Here is a 23,374-nt window from a genome sequence, read left to right as displayed (position 1 = left end):
AAATAAAGAGTAACTGCAAGAATAACAAATGATTTCTAAAACATTATTTAACACTATTTTATCATGTGTTAAATAAGATGGGGGGGGGGCTATAGCTGTGCAGCAAACAAACAAAATAAATAAATAAATAAACAAACATGAAGCTGAGTGGCTATGCATTGCGTAAACATAGAAACGGGATGTCCGCGTTGCATCGGGCGCTTCCAGTACAGACAGCTTCGTTTACTTTTTATTACAGCACTCTTGTTGTTTCGCGACGCGTCCGGTGTTTTCAACTCTGAATTTACCGGGAACCGCTCCTCATCAGCGCGTCCAGCCAATGACCACACGCGCTGGAGTGACAGCAGGAACTGCGCCCAACGCGCCGCCCGCGCCTCACCAACACACACGGTCAGCTCGCCGCCTTCATCGGGCCGATAAGCACTGACGGGCGAAGCAGGAGGGGACAGATATGGAGGGACAGAAACTCTGACTTCCGAGGAACCCACACGCAGGGGCGGATGGACGCGATATTGGTCTGCTAACAGGTATTTCTGCCTTTAGGTTTGGTGTGTATGAACGCGAATGATCGTCTTCTTATGTGAGACGTGAAGAGAAGATGTGTCATATATAAGCAAACTGTAAGTTCATAGAGAAAAGTTATTAATAAAAGCAATCGTGTCCTGTGCGTAACGTATTTTGATATTGCTGGACATATAATTATATATATATATATATATATATATATATATATATATATATATATATATATATAATAACATTATATATAATTTTCATATGTTCCTGTTAAGACTCAATAAACGGAAAATAAGCCAAGTGCTTTAGGCAACGGTTAGGGTTAGGTGAAAGGAAGCTTTATTTTCCTGTAAGATTTGACCTAATTCACTGACTAATAAATGTTTATCCCTGACTAGTGAATGACCGCATTCAGAAAAGCTGTAATATGAACTATGATGCTGTTTATGAACTTGCACTTGTCTCAAAGTTCTTGGTTATTGCTGTTTCTGACAATGGCACTGAGTTCTGATGGTGAGCTGCTCTCTTTCCGTCCTTCTTTTCCTGAAAGAGATCTCTATCTGTAGGCTAACATAAATACCAGTGAGCAAAAGAGGAAAAGGCGAAGGAGGGGCCTGAATTCAAATTCAAAGTTGTCTCTTGGCAAAGGGAAATGTAAATGATGAAAACAAATGATCTACCAGGCGTACAGCTGCCTGTTCCTCTACAATGACCTCAGTTTTGTTTTTGTTTTGTGTTTTTTCAGACCTGAAGCACCATCATGCTCCCCCGAAGTATGAAAACATCTGGAGTAGAGCTGCCGGGAGTGGGACAGAGAGAGGTGCCCCTCGTCGGATATCGGCCCCTACAGCCAGAGGTCAACGGCCCAGTGGATCAGCTGTGGAAGGAGAATGAGAACAAGGAGGCTGATCACACACAGGTAAGAGGACGATGACATCATGATTTACCCCTGACTTCAAAAACCTTTTTGTCTTTGAAAGTCATTAATCTTGTTATTCAGCATCAAATTAATCAATAGTGACAGTAAATACATTTATAATGTTGCACAGTATGTTTTCACTATTCTGTTCATCAAAAAATCCTGAAAAAAGTACCACGGTTTCCAAAATAATATAAAGCATCACAACTGTTTTCAGCATTGATAATAATCAGAAATGTTTCTTGAGGATCAAAGCAGCATATTGGATGATTTCTGAAGGATCATATGACACTGGAGACTTGAGTAATGATGCTGAAAATTAAAATAATAAAAAAAAAAATTTACACGCACACACACACACACACACACACATATATATATAGAAACAGTTACATTTTAATGTTTTACACTATTACTGTTTTAACTGTATGTTTAATCAAATAAATGCAGGCTTGATGAGCAGAAGAGACTTCTTTCAAAAACATTTTAAAAAATCTTACATACTGTAAAGTTTTCAGTTTATTTTACCTCTTTTTCTAACTATTTAAAGTGCATATAAAAATCCACAAGATCTCATAATTCAATAAATGTAGAAGAAAAATAAAACAAAACAAACAATAAAGTCCAATAAACAAAATAAAATAAAGTAGGGGCCATTATTTATAATTATTATAGTTATTATTTATTACATTTATTATAGGGTTACTATTGTTAACTAAAACTAAAAACATAAATAAATTCCATTACTTGAAATGAAATGATATGAAATGAAAAGAAACTAAAAATAAAATAAAATATAAAAAGCAAAATTATTTTATTTCAGATTTTTTTCAATTTCATTTAAAAATGAAGAACTAAAATAATTAAATCAAAATAAATTAAAAAACTAAAAACTATATAAATAAATAAATAAATATTTATATATATATACACACACACACACACACACACACACACAAACAAACAAATGACAAAAAAACACAATAAAATGAGTAAAACTTAAAAATATATTTGACTATAAAAATAATAGTATATCAGTAATACTAAAATAACACTGCCACCTTTTATGTAAATTTGGCTGTAAAACATATCAGTTATTTAACCATTATTGTGATCTTCAGGGACATTTTCATAAGCCCTGGTTAATCCTGATTATATTACATGTATACTACTGTACATGAATACTACTAACAATAACCAAAGTGTAATTTAGGGACATATTTCTTGGGTCAGGTCTTGCTCATTGTGTTGGGTTGCTTTGCTTACCGTGGGTTTCTGTGGTAGGTAAGAGCACACATATCTCATACATATGTTTCTGAATGCTGTGGTGTTCTGTGCTAGATCAGCTTTCACTCTTGGATTAAAACTAGAAAAGGTATATTCAGTCGTGTTTTGACCCTTTTGCCCTGGTATTATGATCAGAAGTAACATAGGCCTTGTCCTTAGACATTTAATCATAAGGAAACTGAAGCTACAGTTGCAGAGTTATACAGTTGTGACTCGAATGGGTAACTAGCTGCAAATGTTACTTTAAAGAGGGTCTATTACATAACTAACTGTAATCATATAAAGAGGCCAAGCTGAAAGTTAATGAAATTCAAATATGCTCATCTGGTGCTCTGTGATTAAACCTGCTTTGTGTTTGTTTTAGTGGGAAATGGTGTGTGTTGGCCGTACTATGGGTGGTGAGTTTCTTATCAGCCTAAGGCAAAGCCCTCGTGTGCTGCAGTTTGACCCCACCTGGTTTTTTATCATGATCTGTGTTTATATACCGTCAGCTGCTGCAGAAGGCTTTAATATCACACGTCATCAGCTTACATACAAGTGTTTCATTCAATCAAACAGGCTTTCACTGCTGGTTATATATGCTATGCTATGTGTATGTGACGAATAAAAATCTTGAATCTTTGAGTGAGCCACAACCACTTATTATACCTAATTTTAAATAATTGTGGTTGTCACAATACCAATAGTAACTTGTGAAATATCACAAATTTGAATATTAATTGCAATATGTGACCCTGGACCACAAAACCACTCTTAAGTCGCTGGGGTATATTTTTAGCAATAGCCAAAAAACATTGTATGGGTCAAAATTATAGATTTTTCTTTATGCCAAAAATCATTAGGATATTAAGCAAAGATCATGTTCCATGAAGATATTTGGTAAATTTCCTACCATAAGAATATCTAAACTTTTCAAAATTAAATTCAAAAATATCAACATTTTTGCTTAGTAATATGCATTGCTTAGAACTTCATTTGAACAACTTTAAAGATGATTTTCTCAGTATTTAGATTTTTGTGCCCCCTCAGATTCCAGATTTTCAAATAGCTGTATCTTGGCCAAATATTGTCCGATCCTAACAAACCATACATCAATGGAAAGCTTATTTATATTTAAATTAACCATTTTGACTGGTTTTGTGGTCCAGGGTCACAAGTGATACCACAGAAAAAAGGTATTAGCACTCAATTATATATATATATATATATATATATATATATATATTATAACAAACATTTCTAAAATATTATTATTAAATGAAATAACAAATATAAATATTTTTAAATAAATCTAAAAGTATACACACAGACACACACACACAAATACAGATATATTGGCACAACTTTTTGTAGCATGCTTTTCCAAGTAAATATCAGAATAAAAACAGCTTATGCTTTTCATGTCATCTTGTCACAGCATCCTGAGTATTGGCTAGAAATTGCCCCACCAAGGTTATAACCATTCAACACTATGGTTTCCCCGGTCTAAAAACAGAAGCCCTGCTGTCTCATGCAGTTCACTGTAGTAACTTCCCTCCTGTTCGGGTCACATGACCTGCTCACAGCTCTTTGGTAAATAATGCAAGAGTCCAGTATGAAACACACTGGCTCTTTTGTCGGGACTTGCTCGGATGACACAAAAGCGAGGCCAGAGACGACTGAACAGGATGAAACTAGATTTGACCCTCTCTTGATCCTTAAATGACAGTGGCAGGATGCATATGTGGAAGGCAAAATGCAGTCATCGCTGTGGAGATTCCTTGCATGTGTATCTGGGTGTAACGTTAAAAGAGAGAGGGAGGAGGGGTGGATAATTGTTTAGCTAAAAACAACCTTAGCTGACCCAGTTTGTCTACAGAACGCTCATTATGTCCTCTGAATGGTGCACCATGGGCAACATGCGGCGCCATGTGTCACTGAAACGGCTGCAGTATAATGCCGGCATTGCATTGACTAAACCTCTCAACAACAGGGCAGAAATGATTGACTGATTTCCATTAAGCTCCATTGTGATCGTCAGTGGAGAGCATTCACATGGTCATGGTGTGATTTCGATTGGCAGAGAAAGAGGAAAGGTTGGTCGATGCGGTAATAGAAGAGAACACAACAAGAGAGATAAAAGAGAGTGAGACAAGGTATTCACGGAAAAGGCAGAAACAATAGGTCTCTGTAAATAGCTCCCCTGTGATGTACTTTCAATGCATTTCGGTGAGAACGCAGCCAGCAGGGACATATAAGGTTTTCTAATGTTTGCGAGGCAGCTGTATTAGCAGGGGGAGAACAGTGTGACAATTTTTTTACATTTTCCTTAATAACTCACAGACTACTCTATACCTGTCATCTTTTAGTATAAGAAACTTAAATACACTACTGTTCAAAAGTTCAATCAGGGTCAGTAAGATTGTTTATTTATTTATTTTGAAAGAATTATAAGAGTCTAAAACCATAACAAATAATACTTGGAAAAAATAATAAATAAAATATTGAATATTGAAAATAATAATAAAATAAATATAGAACTTGATTTATTTCAGCTTGCTGCCGATACAACATTTTTCAATTTCATTCAATTGAAGTACTAAAAGAACTATAATAATGATAAAAAAATTTTTAACATCTTTAAAGAGAACCAACATTATAATTTTTAACTAACTAAATTTAACTAAATAACTAAAATAATCTGACCAGCTCATAAGTCCAATATTTTAATGTAATGCAAATTGTAAATAATCAAAAATTGCATGTTAATTTTGTTGCCCAATGTTTTATTAGTAGGTATTTTTCATGACAGGTATTACTGTTTAAAGAAGATTTCTTTTAAGATAGACCATACAATGATGGCTGTTTACATACACTACAAAGTTGTTGAGCTGTAGATTTGATCAGGAAGTTGCCATTCTTGAATTCTAAAGACTAAAGAATTGTAAACACACAGAGCAGCTGATATTGTCTTGGGGAATTCTATAGAGGTTTTCTTGTTCCCTGTCCCCGAGGCTAACTAACGCTAGTGATTACAGCGGCTCAGAGCGTTTGACTGAGAGAGTAAGAGCGTGTTGAGGAAGGGCAGCATGACATGACAGCATGTCCTGTTTCCTGTGTTTGTTCACACTCATTATACACTTCCTTCTGGCTGAGAAAAGCCATGGAAACTCACAGCTGGTTTAACCTAAAGGTAAAATTCAAAGTTTGCAAACGTACCCAAGAATGTGAATTTCGCCACATAATATTAACAGCTGCGATAAAAGTGTCTGTTAAGGGTAATTCTAGGCCTGACTCAGAGAGGATTGGCAAATGGTATTGAAATCAAGGAGTTTTACACCTTGTGTTATGTAAATAAAAAAAGAAATAATTTATTCAATTGAACAACTGTATAGCAATACAATAAAAACACACCAAACTCTCAACATAATAAATATATATATGTATATATGTATATATATGTATATATATGGAAACTGTTCAGAATAGCAACACACTTAAACAGTTTAAAACACTCTAGAAAAACCGCATAGCAACATTGTGTCAACCAGCCAGAATGCTTAGCAATCCACATAACAACATGCTCAAGACCACTTAGTACACTCTAGCAATTGCAACACACCATTTAAAACAGCCTAGCAACAGCATAGCTACACACTATTTAAAATACTCTAAAAGCAACACATTAGCAATCACCCAACACCTCCGCAACATGCTAGAAACCACTCAAAAACACTATAGCAACTGCTTAACAACAGGCTAAAACTGTTAACTTATGAGTCATTGTCCCGCTGTCTGGTCTCTGTTTCCCTGGGTGTCCACTAGTGGTCTCACTTCCCCATAGGCAACTCACCGCAGGCACTACATTTCCCACAAAGCCTTGTCCCTTCAGCACAGTAATTTCACTCCTGGTAATTGCACTCAGGTGTCTTCACTTGATAGTCATTACCCTGCCTATATAATCCGGTCTGTTTCCATTTGTTTTCATGGAGTCCTTTCTTTCCGTCACCCAGTTTCCTCGTCTTCCGAGTTCCTCGTCTTCCGAGTTCCCGTTCCTGTTTGTTTATTTGTTTGTTTGGATGGATTTTTGGTTTTGACCCCTGAATGTTGGATTACCCAAATAAACCCACGCTGTGTTTGGATCTCTCTTCTCCTGCGTTTCACTGGGTCTCCGAACGTAACAGTCATAAGATGCGATTTAAATTTTTCCTTTCTCTTTGGAGTGTTACAAGCTCTTGGTGCATAAAGAAGATCTGTAAAGTTACAAAGACTAAAGTCTCAAATCCAAAGAGATATTCGTTATAAAAGTTAACAGTCAACAGTCAACCACACCCCCGAAAAAGACTTGTTCTAATACGCCCCCACATATCTACATTACTATGTGGTAAGATTTGCATAATGCTGCCCAGATGTTCACGCAAAGAAATAAGGTGTACCTTTTATTCTCGCTTTAGTATTGTTGTTGCCGCTGCTGCCGCCACGTGGTATAGACACTGTGTGTTTGGTTGTGAAAGCAAAACTACTTTGTTTGGCCTTCCAACCGATGTCCTTCGTCATGCCTGGAGCTGATCCATGCTGGTCGCTGAGGAAATACATCAACTTTGCACTGTGGATCACTGGATCGGCTTTCACCGTGTTCGAAGCGTAGTCCAGCCTGGGGTCGTCACATGTGGCTGCACACACTGCTCACTCAAGGTCGCGGTGTGTGTCGCTGTTTCATTGAGAAAACAAAACTACTTTGTTTGGCCTTCAGAAAGAGGACACGACTAGAAATCATGTGTATATCATGTTTATAATGGGTTTTATATTTATGTATCATTTCTCCAGTTGGACAGGGCATCACAATATGTTAAGAGGTGTAACATTTCCATCACACGCTTGAGCTATTCAGCCAATGCACTGGATAACTGGCAAATCACAGCACACCTCGCTTTTCAGACCGATGAGCTTTGTAAAAGATGACACGTTTCAGAAGACGGGGCAAAGTGGAGAAACAATAATGTACATTATGTGGAAAATAATGTGTTTGTTTTACCTTAAACTGCATAAACACATTGCATTACACCAAATAAACAAAATAATGTTATTTTTAGCAGCATCATATGACCCCTTTAAAAAACATGGAAACTGCATAGCAACACATTGGCAACCACCAGATTCTGAATAATTCTAGAATGTTGCTATGCTTTCTGAGTGGTTTCCAATGTGTTGCTATGCTACAAACCAGAAACCACCCAAAATGCATATCATCACTCTTCAGAAAAAATACAAAAACCTTATTTATGTTGCATTTATTTTCAAATGGGACGGCACTTCAAGTTCATATGGCTGAAGTAGCACTTATACAATGCAAAGTGATACAATACAAGAAAATAAAAAGAGTTTAGTTTCAGTGTAACTTTATGTCTATGGTTCTGTGTCAGCGGCTCACAGAGTCAGCTATTTTTACTTTCTTAAACATGGAACTTGGTTGTTTCATTATATATATAAAAAACATACACACTATAGCAAATAGGATGTAATCAGCGAGGCTACCACTCATCACTCTCAGGACTGCATGAAGTGTAACCAAAACCCAACACCTGCATGGCATGTCACCATCTTTGTGTCAATATATGCTTTCGGTCAAGTATCCCTTTTAGATAAACAGGTGTTGCCCTGAGTTTTATTAGCAGGCATTTCTCATGTCATGCATTGCTCTCTGAAGAACATCTCTTTTAAGAGCTATCATAAAATCATGGTTGTTTTATATGAAGACCTGTTGAGCAGTAGATTTGATGGAAAGGCTGCCATTCTTGAAATCTGAAGCCATTACATTCATGTGTATTTATTTACTCCCGTTTCATTCATTGCATTAAACTTCACCAAACAGGTTTAGCAGCATTAGTCTACACATGCACTTGTAAAAAAAAATTCAGTAAAAAAACGGATAATGTACTGGCAGAAAATTACCAGGACAATTTCTGTTAAATTTACGGACACTTTACGGACACTTCCTTCAACATTAAAACGGAAATTTCTGTAGATTAACATTTTCTTCCGTACCATAAACGGAAAATCCGTTATGCAGAGGTTTAAAAAAATGTTTAGCATAGGCCTCTTCTGTAGCAAATAAATCCAGCACAATATGTACAAATTGAACATGGTTTATTTTTACCTCATGTGAACATTCTTAAAAATGCGTTCAGTAGCTTTTATTTGCCTTAAAGAGGTGAAGACAAAAATATTATGACATCAATTTAACAATGTGAAAAGTACCATTGAAAATGTTTGTATTATAGAACAATTTTTAGTTTAAACAGCAACATGCAGAAAAAACAAATCATGAACAGGTACTTGTACAATATTGGTGTTGCACCAAATAGTGGTCACAAAGAATACATTTTCAAATACATGGGGTAAAAATTAATACAAAGACAGGGCTGTTATCATTAACAATTGCTACAGACTTATAGTCAAGTGAAATGACACCATTTTCCCATAGAACACAATCTTTGAAACACAAATGAAGAGCATTTTTAATGAAATCTCTGTGCTTTCTGTCGCTCAATTGACAGCCTATGCAACTACCATTTCAACTTCCAATACAGTATAGCTGTCAGATTTCATTAAAAAGGATCTTCATTAGTGTTCCAAAAATGAACAAAAGTCTAACAGGATTGGAATGGTATTACTCATATAATATTATGGGTGAACTAACCCTAGTTAGATTACTAACCTCTTATTCATGCTAAATTATCTGCATCTACAATTGACATCGAAAAATAAAAAAAAACTTTCTTGTACGGCATTTGAAAATAAAGAACAAAAATGTATGCACTCATGCCTGACATTTCAATGTTAAACTAAGAAAACTATACAATCCAAATTAAGATCAGGGCTCCAAGTGTTTGTGTGCATTTAGTATCTCTTGCCATGTGCCCGTCTGAGGAAACTACTTTTTTTTTTTTCTTTTGCTGCATTTTTTGTCCAAGTCCTAAGTTGAGATTTGAAAAAACTAACTAACATTTACACGGAATCTAGAAGTAGTTCATACATGAGTCTTGGAAGCGTAGATTCCCTTCATTTGAACCTTTGACGCTCGTTCAGGATTTCTTCACAGGAAGACTGTTAATGACAAGAAATGAAAATGAATGAAAATGTACAGAATAACATGCAGAACAGGTTGAGATTTAATTATTAAGTTCCAGTTTAAACATTGCTTATAAAATATCTGTTAAGTCATTCAGTTATCTTCAGATCACAAATTAAGATATTTCTGATGAAATCCGAGAGCTCTCTGACCCATGGGGAATGTGTGTGGTGCTGTTGATGTAGACCCTGCATGCGCTGCACCTTGTTTACTGGCAAATTAATGCACACGCATCCGTAGTGGTACTCTAGTTAATGGTGGCAGACTCTCTCAGGAGAGGATAAATCATTGAATAAAGTTGTAATTTTGGTTACTTTGCACACAAAAATAATTCTTTTTATAAAAAAATAAAAAAAAATAATATTTTTGTAAAATTAAAAAAAAAAATGTCACATGGACCATTTTAACAATGTCCTTATACTATGTTTCTGTGCCTTGATCATGGTAGGGCCCTTGCTGTCTATGCAGGGTCAGAAAGCTTTCAGATTCCATCAAAAATATCTTAATCTGTGTTCTGAAGATGACGAAGGTCTTACAGGTTCGGAACAACATGAGGGTGAGTGATTAATGACAGAATTTTCGTTTTTTACTGAACTAACCCTTTGATTATTTTCCACTAAAAGGCAACATAAAATGCTTTATACACATTTTCATTAGATATGTTCCTTACATTTGTATGAATTCCAGCGTAGGTGCCATTCTCCTCCTGATGTTTATGTTTAAAATAAAACAAAGGGAATTTGTGTCCACATTGACTTTTTATTAATCGCGAAGTATTAAGTGAAAATGCAATTGAAACATCTTGTATGTAAGTGTCAATCTGACAATTTTGAGTGCTTTTGTCTGTGTAAGTGAGAGAGAACTCGATGCGCTCCTGGCGCGCTCTATGAAGCGGCATTCTCTGCCTGTGCACGACGTGTGCGTTCACGGACAGTGTGCGAGTAAAGTTACAGAATTAACTTATCGAGTGTGTGTGTGTGTGTGTGTGTGTTTAACATAAACAAGCCGATAAAATGTCTAAACCTACTTCATTCGGCAGAAAAGGTGTGTTATTCTCGAAGAACTCCGTGATGTCAGATCTTCTCTTTTAGATCTTCTTTTTTTTCAGATAATCTCTTTTAAATAAAGAGTCGTAACGTTAATGGTGTCTTCTTTTCTTGCCCATTACTCTGCCAGCTCCTGTTGAAGGCATAAAGCGCTCTAAACACAGTTGCAAGTTATCGCACTTCAGATTTAACGTTATCACAGCTGCTAAATATCACCCCAGTAACGTTAATATTCCGGATGCTTTACGAGATGCTCATTAACAAAAAAACGTTACACTGCATTAACAATAAAAAGTTAATAAACCTTTATTTATAAAACTGAAAGTGAGTACTGTAACACGTACCTCCACGCTGTATAACGTTAGAAATGTAAGATGAGACGGTAAATTAACGTATGCTGAAAATGTTGAATGCGACGGCTCCGACATCCATTTGCCAAACAAGCCAGGCAGCAACTAAGTTAACGTTACAGTTTGTTACATTTAACAAAACATAATTTACAAAGGAAGAGTAGGAACCATTATCAAAATCCTAAATCTGACTTTAAAATGAGATTTTGACCGAGACTGTCTTCGTGAATAATGGCGCCTGCTCAAGCACTGGTTTCGCGCTGATTGTCGACTGAGCTTCTTGTACCCACAATTCAAAGCGAAATTTAAAAAAATACGGAGAAACACCTGTAAAAAGAAAATACGGACCTTTAAATTATTACGGTATATTGTACTGTATTTTTACTGACTGACTTTTTACAGTGTGTAAGGCTTATGAGAACCTGTCAAAATCATATTTTTTCCCAAAATCAAAATAAAAACCGTGCATAAAGAAAAGGAAGCCTATTTTTGGGTCCATTAATATTTTTCCAATTGACATTTTCATGACAAAATAGGACAATAAAAAGTCTGTTAAAGTAATATTTCATTTTTTATTTATTTGTACATATTATTTGTACAACCATATTTTCCCCAAAATGAAAATAAAAACCCACATGTGAATAAAGAATAAAAACATATTTTAGGTTTTAAAGGTTTTGTTTATTAATTTTTCAATATTTTTCAATGACAAATGTACATAAAGTACACTTTTACATTTTTTATTTTATTTTGCATTGACAATATATATATATATATATATATATATATATATATATATACACATATACATGCACACACACACACACACACACACATATATACATTTTTTTGGGGGGAGGGGTATGACTTGGAGGTTTTGTGAGATTCAACCATAAATGAATGAAGGAGGAATAAAGAATGTGTGTGAGTCTGTAACAGGAGTGCCCTTGTGACGTATGTGTGTGTGTGTGTGTGTGTTGGGGGTTGGCCTAGCGACAAGCTCAGGTGTGTTTGCATGGCTCCATTACAGAGAGAGTGAGATTTGAGCGGGGAAGACAGATAGACTAAGAGTCTCGCTGAATGAAATTAACACTCCTCTGTAAGCAGCAGCAAGAAAAATAGATTAAATCGAACAGATGAAAAGGCCTGAAAGAGATGGAGTTCTCTGGCAATCTATAAGGATTTCAAGGAAGTTGGCAGATCTCTGCCTGTCTGGACTTGCTGATTTGAAGGTAGTGTTATTTCCTTGAGTTGTTTTTCGATTTGCAGCAAATACAACAATGAATGATTTTAAGGAAGTGATCTGCAACTGAGGTAATGAATGTTTTGGTTTGCTTAGGGTTATGGCTTTTCTCAAGACTTATATTATAAAGTACCTTGTGTGCTTTGAAAAAATTTAGCATTTCATGCTCAGGCAGAAATAGCAGGTTTTTAAGTAAATATCTCAAATTTGTGTTTCAGTTTGAACATTGATACTAGTAAGTGATTGATGTGTGCCAGTCTGCCGGAAAGCATGTGGACGTTTCAGACAGTTACTCATAACTGTGTCACTGGGTTTGCTTTTGGCCTGTTCTCTCATGCATTTTTAATGTCGGAAAATCTCTGTCAAATGTGTTGTGTTAAATTCGCTCATACATTAAGTTTTGTTGGAGATAACATGTAAATGTGATGCCTTATCAGAGAGTTTACAGTATAAATGTCAAACCTTACACAGCTGCCATTGTGCAATCTCACCTTGCTCTGAATGCAGCCATTGTGAGGAAAGATTTAGCAAAGCTTAAAAATTAAGCTGATATTTAGCTGTTTTGAGATAAGGGTCAAGGTTAGAGTTCCCAATTGAAGTGCAGCTCAACCAATAGCGTGAGTTTAAGGGCGGGACTGTGTGTTTGTCCAATTAATGGCAACATGGGGAGTGTTCAGGAAACCTTCTGGAAAACAGTCAGTTTTCACATTGTAATTTATTTCATTGTTTAATCTCAATTATTAATGTTTGAACATATGTATCATCAGTCTAAACAGTGTTTACATTGAAAATATATTACGTTTTATTTTTTTTAGGGGGAGCCAACCCTGATGAAGACCACATGGTACTGTCCACTGGACCTGGTAAGACTTTTCTGCCAACAGAAATGCTTCTTTCTATTAATCCTGGAAAAAACATATCATCATTTCAACAAAAATATTAAGCAGCACAACTGTTTTAACATTCATAATAAGAAGAAATGTTTCTTGTGCAGCAAATCAGCACATTCAAATGATTTCTGGAGGATCATGTGACACTGAAGACTGGAGTTATGATGCTGAAAATTCAGCCTTGCTTCACAGGAATAAATTACATTTTAAAACATATACAATGTAAAACAGCTTTTTAAATTGTTGAGTTTTTGATTAAATAAGAATAAGAGACTTTTAAAGAATAATCCCAAACATTTGAAGAGTAGTATACCGTATGTCTGTGTAATAATGATTATTTATTACTTTTGGATGGATTGAAAATCAGTCTACACACATTTCTACAAATGTTGTCTGTGTTTTGCCAACTGACAGTGTGCATTTACTGAAATGAGTTTTCCCACACAAGTCTTAACTTATTGCATGTAAATTTGTATAAAAGGGAAGTAAAAACTAAATTTTCATGTTGGCCTAAATAAACTAAAGCAGATGTTATGCCTTTAATCAAGAGTTTGGCTGTACTATACAAATGATTCCCACAGAGAACGAGCAATAATCATTGTGACCAGGAGCAAGGCCCTTAACCTGAAGAGCTTGTAATAAGTGTACTGGAAGGCGCTTTGGAAAAAATATCCACAAAATGACAGCTTGTTTTCTCTGATTTGTCTCTGGTTCAGTCCACTGTGTCCGAAACGGAGGAAGATGGTATCATCTACACTGTGGTGGTGAAACGAGGGCACGGTTCTCCCCCCACCGGCCCGCAGGTGAGCCCCATCTTCCCGAGTAATGCTCAGTGTTATGTGTTCCAGAGGTTCTGTCCTGACTCCTTCACCCATCTCTTCCCAGTCCACAGTATCCCGTTCTCAGCATGTCAAAGCAGGGACAGAGGAAAAGCTGGTCCTCCATCTCCTTCATTCCTTCTCCATGGGCGACTCCTCCTTCATCTCCATCTTCCTCTCCACCTATCGCTCCTTCACCTCCACCCAGAGAGTGCTGGACATCCTGACTGACAAGTACCAAAAAAGTTCTTGTTTTTCAAATATTGAATACTAATGACACATCTGCAATGAATTTGTTCATGATAAAATTTGTTTTAAGATTAAAATTTGTTGCATGGTCCTTTTTTTGTTTTGGGAAAAACATCTCTAATTTAAAATTCAGTACAACTAGAGTTTGTAAATGTAATTGATTTTCAGTGAATTGCATAAATCAAGTCTATAACTTTTAATGATTCATTTGAATGATTCAATCCCTGTGCAGTATTTTATATGTATCATAATTATTTACTAAAGGTATATAAAGGTATATATTATAATGCTGTGTATGGTTATACTCGTACATAACAGAACAATTTAAACCATCAAACCTAACTCTTCCAAAATAGAATATATGTGTTTTTAATATTTTGAATTTCAGCATCAATGAACAATAAATTAAGTAATCTACATTTGTTATATATATATATATATATATATATATATATATATATATATATATATATATGCACACTCACATGAATGAATGTGTGTATTAATATTATGTAAATAAAACATATTTTCTATCTATCTATCTGTCTATATTATTTTAAATATACAATATATATATATATATATACATATATATATATATATATATATATATATATGTGTGTGTGTGTGTGTGTGTGTAAAGAATAATATTAATATTTTATTTGCCTATTATTTTTATCACTTATTATTAAGTAGTGTACATTTATTTTATATATAATACTATGCAATACTAACTTACATTACAGTAAATTAACTCCTAATTTCCAATTGAACTATTTTCTAGGTTGGGAAATCCTCCTGGGGAGAGCAAATGTAACACACGTCAGATGTTCAACAAGTATGTACTATTATAGATAGACATCAAGCTATAATATATGTGTCTGTTAAACTGCCTTGTGGAGTGTTTATTCACATTTGCTGTGTTCAGGGCGGTGTGTATGGTGTTCAGCACATGGCTGAGTGACTATCCCGAGGATTTCCGCTCTCTGAACGATCCCTCCTCCCTTCTGCGCTTGGCCCCCCTTCTTCCCACAGACACTTCGGGCGCAGAAATCAAAGGCCGACTGCTGAGGATCGCCGAGGAGCTGAGTGAGAAAGCCCTGCTGTCCGGCTCGCTCTCAGGTCAGGATATGACAAAGGCTACCTTTCACAGTTTTTTGTACATTTCTGACAGACAGTGCAGGTTATTATATTATATCACAAACTTGGCAGTTTGTGTGTACAACTATCTGTCAACACCTGTCACAAGAACAATGTGTCAGATTTTGTACCTAACTACTTCATTTTAGTGGTGGGAATGTTACAACATGAAGTTTGATGGTTCTGAAATTAAGAAATTAAGTATATTTTTCTATACTGATGAATTGATTTCCTACAGATCCTACCAGAGGTGTGGCATCTCCTCCTGAACCCTCAGAGTTTGATGCCACTAGCATCCTGGGGTTTCCATCCAGTGTGATCGCAGAGCAGCTGACCAGAATTGAGACTGTGAGTTTGATCATAATGCTCACAAATGCTACCTTTACATCTGTGGAAAAGACCAGCAATAGCAAACTGTGTCTCTTGAAACATCTCAGAGCTGTTGGTAACACCCTTAAATGAAATGCGTTTGTTTTGCCTTAAGGATCTATTTCTGAAGCTGGTGCCCTATCACTGTCTGGGGTCTCTGTGGTCTCAGAGAGATAAGAAGGGCCGGGAAGGAGCGTGCTGGTCGGTCAGAGCCACTATCAAGCAGTTTAATCGCTTAGCAAACGCTGTCACAGCCTCGTGCTTGTGGAACACAAGTCTGAAGAGCCAACAGAGGGCAAGACTGCTGGAGAAATGGATCAGCGTCGCAGAGGTCAGAGCGGTTTTACTGTAAATGATGTCATCAGTCAGGATGAAGGACACACGTGAACGTGTGGTTTGTTTCCCAAACAGGCCTGCAGAAGCAGGAAGAACTTCTCCTCACTGTACGCCATTCTATCAGCACTGCAGAGTAACCCCATCCACAGACTCAGAAAGACCTGGCAGGAGACAGACAGGTCTGGCTTTACCTACAAAACTTCTTCAGTATCAGTATCTATCTATCTATCTATCTATCTATCTATCTATCTATCTATCTATCTATCTATCTATCTATCTATCTATCTATCTATCTATCTATCTATCTATCTATCTATCTATCTATCCACACATACTGTATATTTAGACAAGTTTAATTTATATTCTTTCATTTGTCATATTTCTTGTTTGCATTAACATATTTTCAATCTAAATATATTGATATTGTCCAAAATATAATAAAAAAATTTGCGTTTACCCAAAAATTAATTTTCTAGAATGCTTTGTATTTTCTTGCCCTTTTGAACAGTACATTTACAAAAATATTTTATCATTTGCAGATTTAAACATAACATATTTTTTATTTGAATGCATGTATATTTGAACTATAAATAGGTCAGATTTTTTTTTTTTTATGCTGTATAAGATTGTAAAAGGATCACAATACTTTTACAATCTTCTTAATAAAATGATATGATTCATAATGTAAAAATTATAATATTTTAGTTGAATTTCATTTGGAATATTTCCTTCAATTATATTTCCAATTTACATTGAAATCTGAAAAAAATATGCTTGTTATGTGAAAATGTAACGTCACAGTAGCAGTGCAGAATAACCGAAAGTCCTTTTCTCTACTCTGATAGAGAAGCTGTGAAGAGATATGAGGAACTTTCTGACATCTTCTCAGAGAAAGACAACTTCTCCCAGAGCCGCGAGCTACTCAAAGAGGTCAGTCACATGACGACACAAAGCAGCCAATTCAAACGCTTCTCTAATCTTATTACAGAGCATGGCGATGCATTGATGGGAAAATATCAGGCCAATCGATGTTCTCTGGCTCTCTGTGTCAAATTCTCATTGGATGTGCTTCATCACTGTAGAGCACTGCATCAATTCAGCACGGCCTGAGGGGAGCAACTAATGACATGAACAGAATGAGTAATATCAGATTCAGCCATGCTAAAACACAGCCTCACACTATAAACTTGTGTTATTCATTGTCTATTGCTGTTTGAGAAATATTTCACATAAAATTGAAAAATCTGTCATTATTTACTCATCCTCATGTCATTATGCTGTTATTTTTTCTTTGGAACACAAAGGGAGAAATTAAGATTTAACCGTTCATAATGACCAATATTGTATAATTCCAAAAAGCAAAAAACAACATGTCCACTGAAGCTCTGAAATCACATTAGAATTCCACAACATGGCAGATTTAAATGCATCAGAGAAACATTTTGCGAACACGGGAGCTAAACTATTTAGAAAGTTTCCTGTGATAAAAGCATTTTTCATTTTACAGGAGGGGACATCAAAATCTTCAAACCTTGACACTAAAATCAACAACAGGAGATTTACAGGGGTAAGTATCCTTTAATAAATATATATTAAATAATATTTTCAAATATATTATATTCATAGAATATATATATATATATATATATATATATATATATATATATATATATATATATATTAATATTATATAAATATTGTTATAAATAATGATAATATATACTAAAAGTTTAAAAGTTTGGGATCAGTATGATTTTTTAAATGTTTTTTAAAGAAATGTCTTTTAAAAATACAGTAAGAACAGTAATATTGTGGAAATTAGTACATTTTAAATTTTACTATCTTTTTTATTATATAATTACTGCTGAATGAAAGTTTTCATTTAAAAAGAAAAGAAAAACTGTATATTGTTACAAAATATTTCTATTTAAAATAAATGCTGTTTTTTTTCACTGATCATGTAACACTGAAGACTGGATTAATGATGCTGAAGATTCAGCTTTGCATCATAGGAATTGATTACTTTTTATAACATATTCAAATAGCAAACAGTTATTTTAAAATTGCAATAATATTAACATTTTATTGTCCTTTTAATCAAATAAATGCTGCTTTGGTGAGCATGAGAAACCCCTTTCAAAAGCATTTAAAAAATCTTTGTACTATGTGTGTGTGTGTCAAAAACTATGCACATATTTATGACAGTGTGATATAGTTTATAATCTTTGATGTATTTGAATCCTTGTAGTCGTGCGCTCAAGGCACTGTGCCGTACCTGGGCATCTTCCTCCGAGATCTCACCATGCTGGACACTGCAGTCAAAGACAGATTAGAGGTGATGTACGGTCATAGCCCGCCATGAAACACGACTAACACAACTAAAAAAAAAAGAGAGAGAGAGAGAGAGAGAGATAAAACAGATGGTGTTTGGCTCATCCAGCTGTGAAGTATAAGAAAGCAGTGGTTTCACAATGTTTCTCAAAGCTCATCTGACAGAATCAAGATGTGTCAAACAAAACTATAAGTCAGTGTTGCATTGGCCAAAGCAGATTGTAATATAAACCAAAATGTAATGTCTCTTGTCTTGCAGAATGGCTTCATCAACTTCGATAAAAGACGACGGGTGAGTTTATGGTGATTATATACTTGATTGTCATTCTTTTAAGTTGTTTAAAAAAGTATTAACATCACATTCTCTTGATTTCAGGAGTTTGAAGTCATCGCTCAAATTCGCCTCCTTCAGTCCTCGTGTAAAAACAGCATTTTCAGAACGGATGAGACGTTTGTTCAGTGGTATCACAGCGCACCTACTCTGTGTGAAGAGGAAAGGTCAGTGACAACTCTATTCTGAACATCTCAGATACGCCCTGATTAATTATATAAGATGTCCGTATGTTTTTTAATAGCTACAAGCTGTCCAATCAGATTGAGGCACCGGGCGAGCCGAGTCCTGGCCGTGGCCTGAACCCTACAGTGATCATCACACAGTGTCCAGAGTAAGACATAACTGAAAACTGAAATAAAAATAAATGAAACATTATTAGTAATATTTAGAATTTTTGAAAATATATTATTTCCTAATTCAGCATTGTTTTTTCTCTGCTGAACTGATCTGAAACATATTTTGGGTCACGACCCACCAACTGAGAACACTTTTATATAGTATGATATGCTCTTATTTTGTGAATGCTTGGCTCAATTCTTCTACTATTCAAACTACAATCTTCCCGTTGGCTATTTTGAGGATCAGGCTCAATCCTTGACATGCACACACAGATGTTTCTTTCATGAGCTCTTAAGCACCATAATGCTGCTTGAGCTGAAAGAAATGAAGTATTAAAACAGGACAAAGACACACTTATCATCTGCAGTTAGCGTGTGACTTCAAAGCTACTGCTGCTGCGAGTTTGGAGCTTTGTATTTATACTCAGGGTTTCAGTCTATTCAGAAAAAATCTGTCATAAGCAGCACATGACAAAGAGCCTCCAGTTTGTGACATGATCGCTCTGTTCTTGCGTTACAGTGCTCTCTCAGCCGTGGCAAATACAACCATGGATGCTGATGGGATATTTGACTTCCCGTCTCCTGTCAATCACCTGCTCTCCAAGCTTTACAAGGTTAGGGTGAATAAAGAGCTTTATTTTGATTACATTGCAGTAATGGGTCTTTAAAAGCCCGGCTTTTATCAGCAACTTGAAAAGATTTATTATTTGAGAGCTCACTGAGGATCTTTATAGCAAAGCAAGTTGCTTTTTCGAATTGAACCATGCCACGCTTTTATTATGCGACACATTTTTCTTACTGCCAGATAAAAGTTTTCTCGCATGAAAATTCAAACTAGCAGATAAAAGTTAGGACATATTTGACAATGTATGCTTCTCCTTGATCCAAAAACCTTTTAATCTCAAGGCTTGCGTTTAAATGAGCTTTACAGAATACAGAAAATAATTTTATAGAAGTCTAGAGAAATATATATTTTTTTAAATGGATGAGCTAATATCCATGAATGCAGTACTTTTGGCGGAAAATGAATTCTATATTGTTCACCTAAAAATAAAATTCATCATTTACTCACACTTATGTTTCTCCAGACCTGTATGTAATTCTTTCTTCTGTGGAACAGAAAAGCAGATGTTTTGCAGAATGTCAGAGCTTTAAGAATATATGTTAGCAAACATGAGATTTAGGAGCAAAACTGATTGAATAATCCATAGACTTAAACTGAATGAGGAACCAGAACATAACTTTTGATTTAAAACTTTGCAACACCCTTTTTTTTTTTTTTTGGTATTTGACAGGTTGTGGTCAATTAATGTTACCAATGTATGGAAAGTATCATTATTTTTGAGAAATATTACATTTGGAAGGACATGACAGTGAGCAAATGATGATATAATTAATATTTTTTGTTCAACTATTCCTAAGAATATTGTCATAATTAACTATTTCAGCATGTGAAATCCCCATCTGTTTCCTGTCTGGATGTTGATTCATCACCACCGCCCAATGATGCCACGCCCCCCCTCCTGACCACACCCTCTACAGCTGTCAAATCACATCGGAGGTCCGTCTCCTGTGGCAACAACCCCACCAATAACAAACGAGAGGCGGGGCCTGAGATGAGAATCGCCAGGATACGGATGGATTTACACGACGGCAACTTATACAGAAGCATTCTGGTTGTCTAGCAAATGCACATTTTTTAAATTAATTTATAAAACAACAATAATGTTCTACAATTTTGGCCTTTGAAATGGCTGTATTTCACAGCACCAGTCCAGTGTTACATCAGACCATCTTTTGCATTTCATGTCAGCTTCTGTTTAATATGGATGCAGTCGCTCTTTGTTCTAATGTATACTTTCTCTTCTGTGCCGCCTCAGGTCACCAGTAATGATAAAACACCCACTGTAATCAGTTCTGCATTAGACAAGCACAACCAGAATGCTCAAGAAGCCTCCAAATACGAGCTGATCCAACTGCTGCCGGAAGGGAAAGGTGATTTTTCACATTTTTCATGTTGTAAACTTTTTGAAAACACACCATAAAATGCTGATTGGACATAGTGACATTGCAAACTTATGATAAAAAAAAATACAATATAAATGGATATGAACACTGCTGTTCACGTGTTTTTTAAGAGATTAATATTTTTATTCAGCAAATACACATCAAATTGATCAAAAGTGACAGTAAAGACATGTATAATGTTACAAAATATTCATATTTTTAATAAATGCTGTTCTTTTGAACGTTCTATTCATTAAAGACTGTTTTTGACATTGATAATAATAATAAATGTTTCTTGGGCATCAAATCGGCATATCAGAATGATTTCTAAAGGATCATGTGGCACCTAAATACATTCAAAAAGACAAGAGTTATTTTAAATTGTAATAATGTTATTTTTTTATTTATTTTTTACAGTTATTTCTTTAAAGTTTAGTTTAAGACATTTTTTTAATTAAAAAAATGTAGCCTTGTGAGCATAAGTTTTTTTCAGAAAACATCTTCCTGACCCCAAACTTTTGAACAGTAGTGTATAAATACAGTATATAAATGCATATTAAAAATATTTAATTTAATACAAATTTAATTATTTTTACTTATTAATAGAAATGTATAGAAATATATATATATATATAACTGATTAAGAAAAAAGCATACCACTTTCTATTTTATTTTTATGGTTTTCTGAGTATTTCTTTGTCTTTCATTTCTCCCTCTGCAGAGTTAATAATACCTCCTACAGGAAATGTCTTCTATGCCATGTCTTCAGCTAGCGTAGACTTCCTGTTAAGGAGAAGAGGAGGAAATACACCAACAGGGTCTCCGAATCTTGGCAACGAAACCAGCGCAACCTTTCCACGAATCAAAGCCAAGGGCAGAAGACTAGTCCGGACACTATTTTAACATAAAAACAGGATATTCACGTCCAAGTGCTTTCAAAAGAAAAAACACAAAATATTTCATTCAGAGCTCTTTGGCTTAACTGTAGAACTGACTCAAATAAGTCATTTTCATAAGTCCTAATATTAGTAATTTGAGTGAAAGCTTGGCTGTAAGATGTTAGTTACTGCTAAACGTTGCACTGTTTTTACATTACATAAATCCATAATGAATTTCAAGACAGAATCGCGTACCTTTTGCTGATGCCAGCATTTCCAGTGCTTCCCCCGTCTACCTCTAAAGCTAGCAGTCCATTGGTTAAAGAATATTGCTCAAAATTCTGCATTAATGAACATCAAATGGAGATAGAGCAGCTAAAAGATCCCAGCTTTAATTAAACACTTACAGGAGGTACTTACACCTGTCTAACATTTCAAAACACTGAGCTGTTCTGCGTGGGCAAAACGGTCATCTACCTGAAGATGAGTCGCAAAAACCACTGCCGCTCTCGAATGTCCTCACCAAGTATGCAGCTGATAGTTGCTTACTATGTGCTTTCTCTTTGAATATTTATCCAGAATTAATTATGGCTATGGTATATGGTTATGGTGACTGTTCCAAAAACCTAGTAAAAAGGTTGTGTAAAACAATCTTAGGCAACAAACTCATAAGTGACCAATTTGAAACACTCTTCATTGGTAGGCTGAACAAGGGAGACTTCACAATTGATTTCAGTTGTGGGTTTCTGAGTTAACAGCACAATAATTTAGTAAGAATAATAATACACTACTTTTCAAAGGTTTGGGGTCAGTAACATTTTTCTAAAGAAAAATAATACTTTTATTCAGCAAGGTTAAAATAGTTAACTACACTAAATTGGACACTAAAATTAGAACCATAAAAACAGTTTCATTCAAATAAATCATTTAACTTAAATAAAATGGAATATATATGCATAATATGCATAATAATATATCACAATATTATATTTTTTCTGTATTTTTGATCAAATAAATGCAGGCTTGATGAGCAGAAGAAACTTCTTTCAAAAACATTAAAAATAGTAATGTTTCCAAACTTTTGGTCTGTACTGTATATATATATATATATATATATATATATATATATATATATATATATATATATGTATGTGTGTATCAGCTAACTGAAAGGCAATATTTATCATTTTAATAAAATGTATACAAATTGCA

At 35.0% G+C, this 23,374-nt stretch overlaps 1 protein-coding gene across 3 annotated transcripts; it reads left to right on the top strand.

Annotated features, from left to right (window-relative positions):
- Positions 1-326: 326 nt before the first annotated feature.
- On the top strand, positions 327-23,066 carry LOC132103377 (ral guanine nucleotide dissociation stimulator-like 2). Of its 3 annotated transcripts, none has more exons than XM_059508440.1 (20): positions 327-527; positions 1,262-1,435; positions 13,288-13,335; positions 14,079-14,165; positions 14,248-14,414; positions 15,214-15,267; positions 15,358-15,551; positions 15,808-15,917; positions 16,054-16,269; positions 16,350-16,453; positions 17,120-17,204; positions 17,782-17,841; positions 18,523-18,609; positions 18,865-18,897; positions 18,982-19,103; positions 19,181-19,270; positions 19,798-19,891; positions 20,726-20,953; positions 21,158-21,272; positions 22,006-23,066. In XM_059508440.1, the coding sequence occupies exons 2-20, from the start codon at positions 1,277-1,279 to the stop codon at positions 22,185-22,187; spliced, it is 2,235 nt and encodes a 744-aa protein (XP_059364423.1). In that variant the 5' UTR covers positions 327-527; positions 1,262-1,276; the 3' UTR covers positions 22,188-23,066. The 3 variants fall into 3 exon arrangements, with proteins under 3 accessions (XP_059364423.1, XP_059364424.1, XP_059364425.1); XM_059508442.1 differs by lacking the exons at positions 327-527; positions 1,262-1,435 and adding exons at positions 12,339-12,461; positions 12,691-12,783; XM_059508441.1 differs by lacking the exons at positions 327-527; positions 1,262-1,435 and adding an exon at positions 12,219-12,461.
- Positions 23,067-23,374: the final 308 nt, after the last annotated feature.

The sequence above is a fragment of the Carassius carassius genome, chromosome 24, assembly GCF_963082965.1.
Source record: "Carassius carassius chromosome 24, fCarCar2.1, whole genome shotgun sequence".
Lineage (NCBI taxonomy): Eukaryota > Metazoa > Chordata > Actinopteri > Cypriniformes > Cyprinidae > Carassius > Carassius carassius.
This window is presented reverse-complemented; position numbering and strand designations above follow the sequence as displayed.

Coding starts and splice junctions, on each gene's coding strand:
- LOC132103377 (XM_059508440.1), top strand. CDS start 1,277: ATGCTCCCCCGAAGTATGAAAACATCTGGAGTAGAGCTGCCGGGAGTG. Junction 15,268..15,357: donor ACACGTCAGATGTTCAACAA/GTATGTACTATT, acceptor TGCTGTGTTCAG/GGCGGTGTGTATGGTGTTCA. Junction 19,104..19,180: donor ACTCTGTGTGAAGAGGAAAG/GTCAGTGACAAC, acceptor GTTTTTTAATAG/CTACAAGCTGTCCAATCAGA.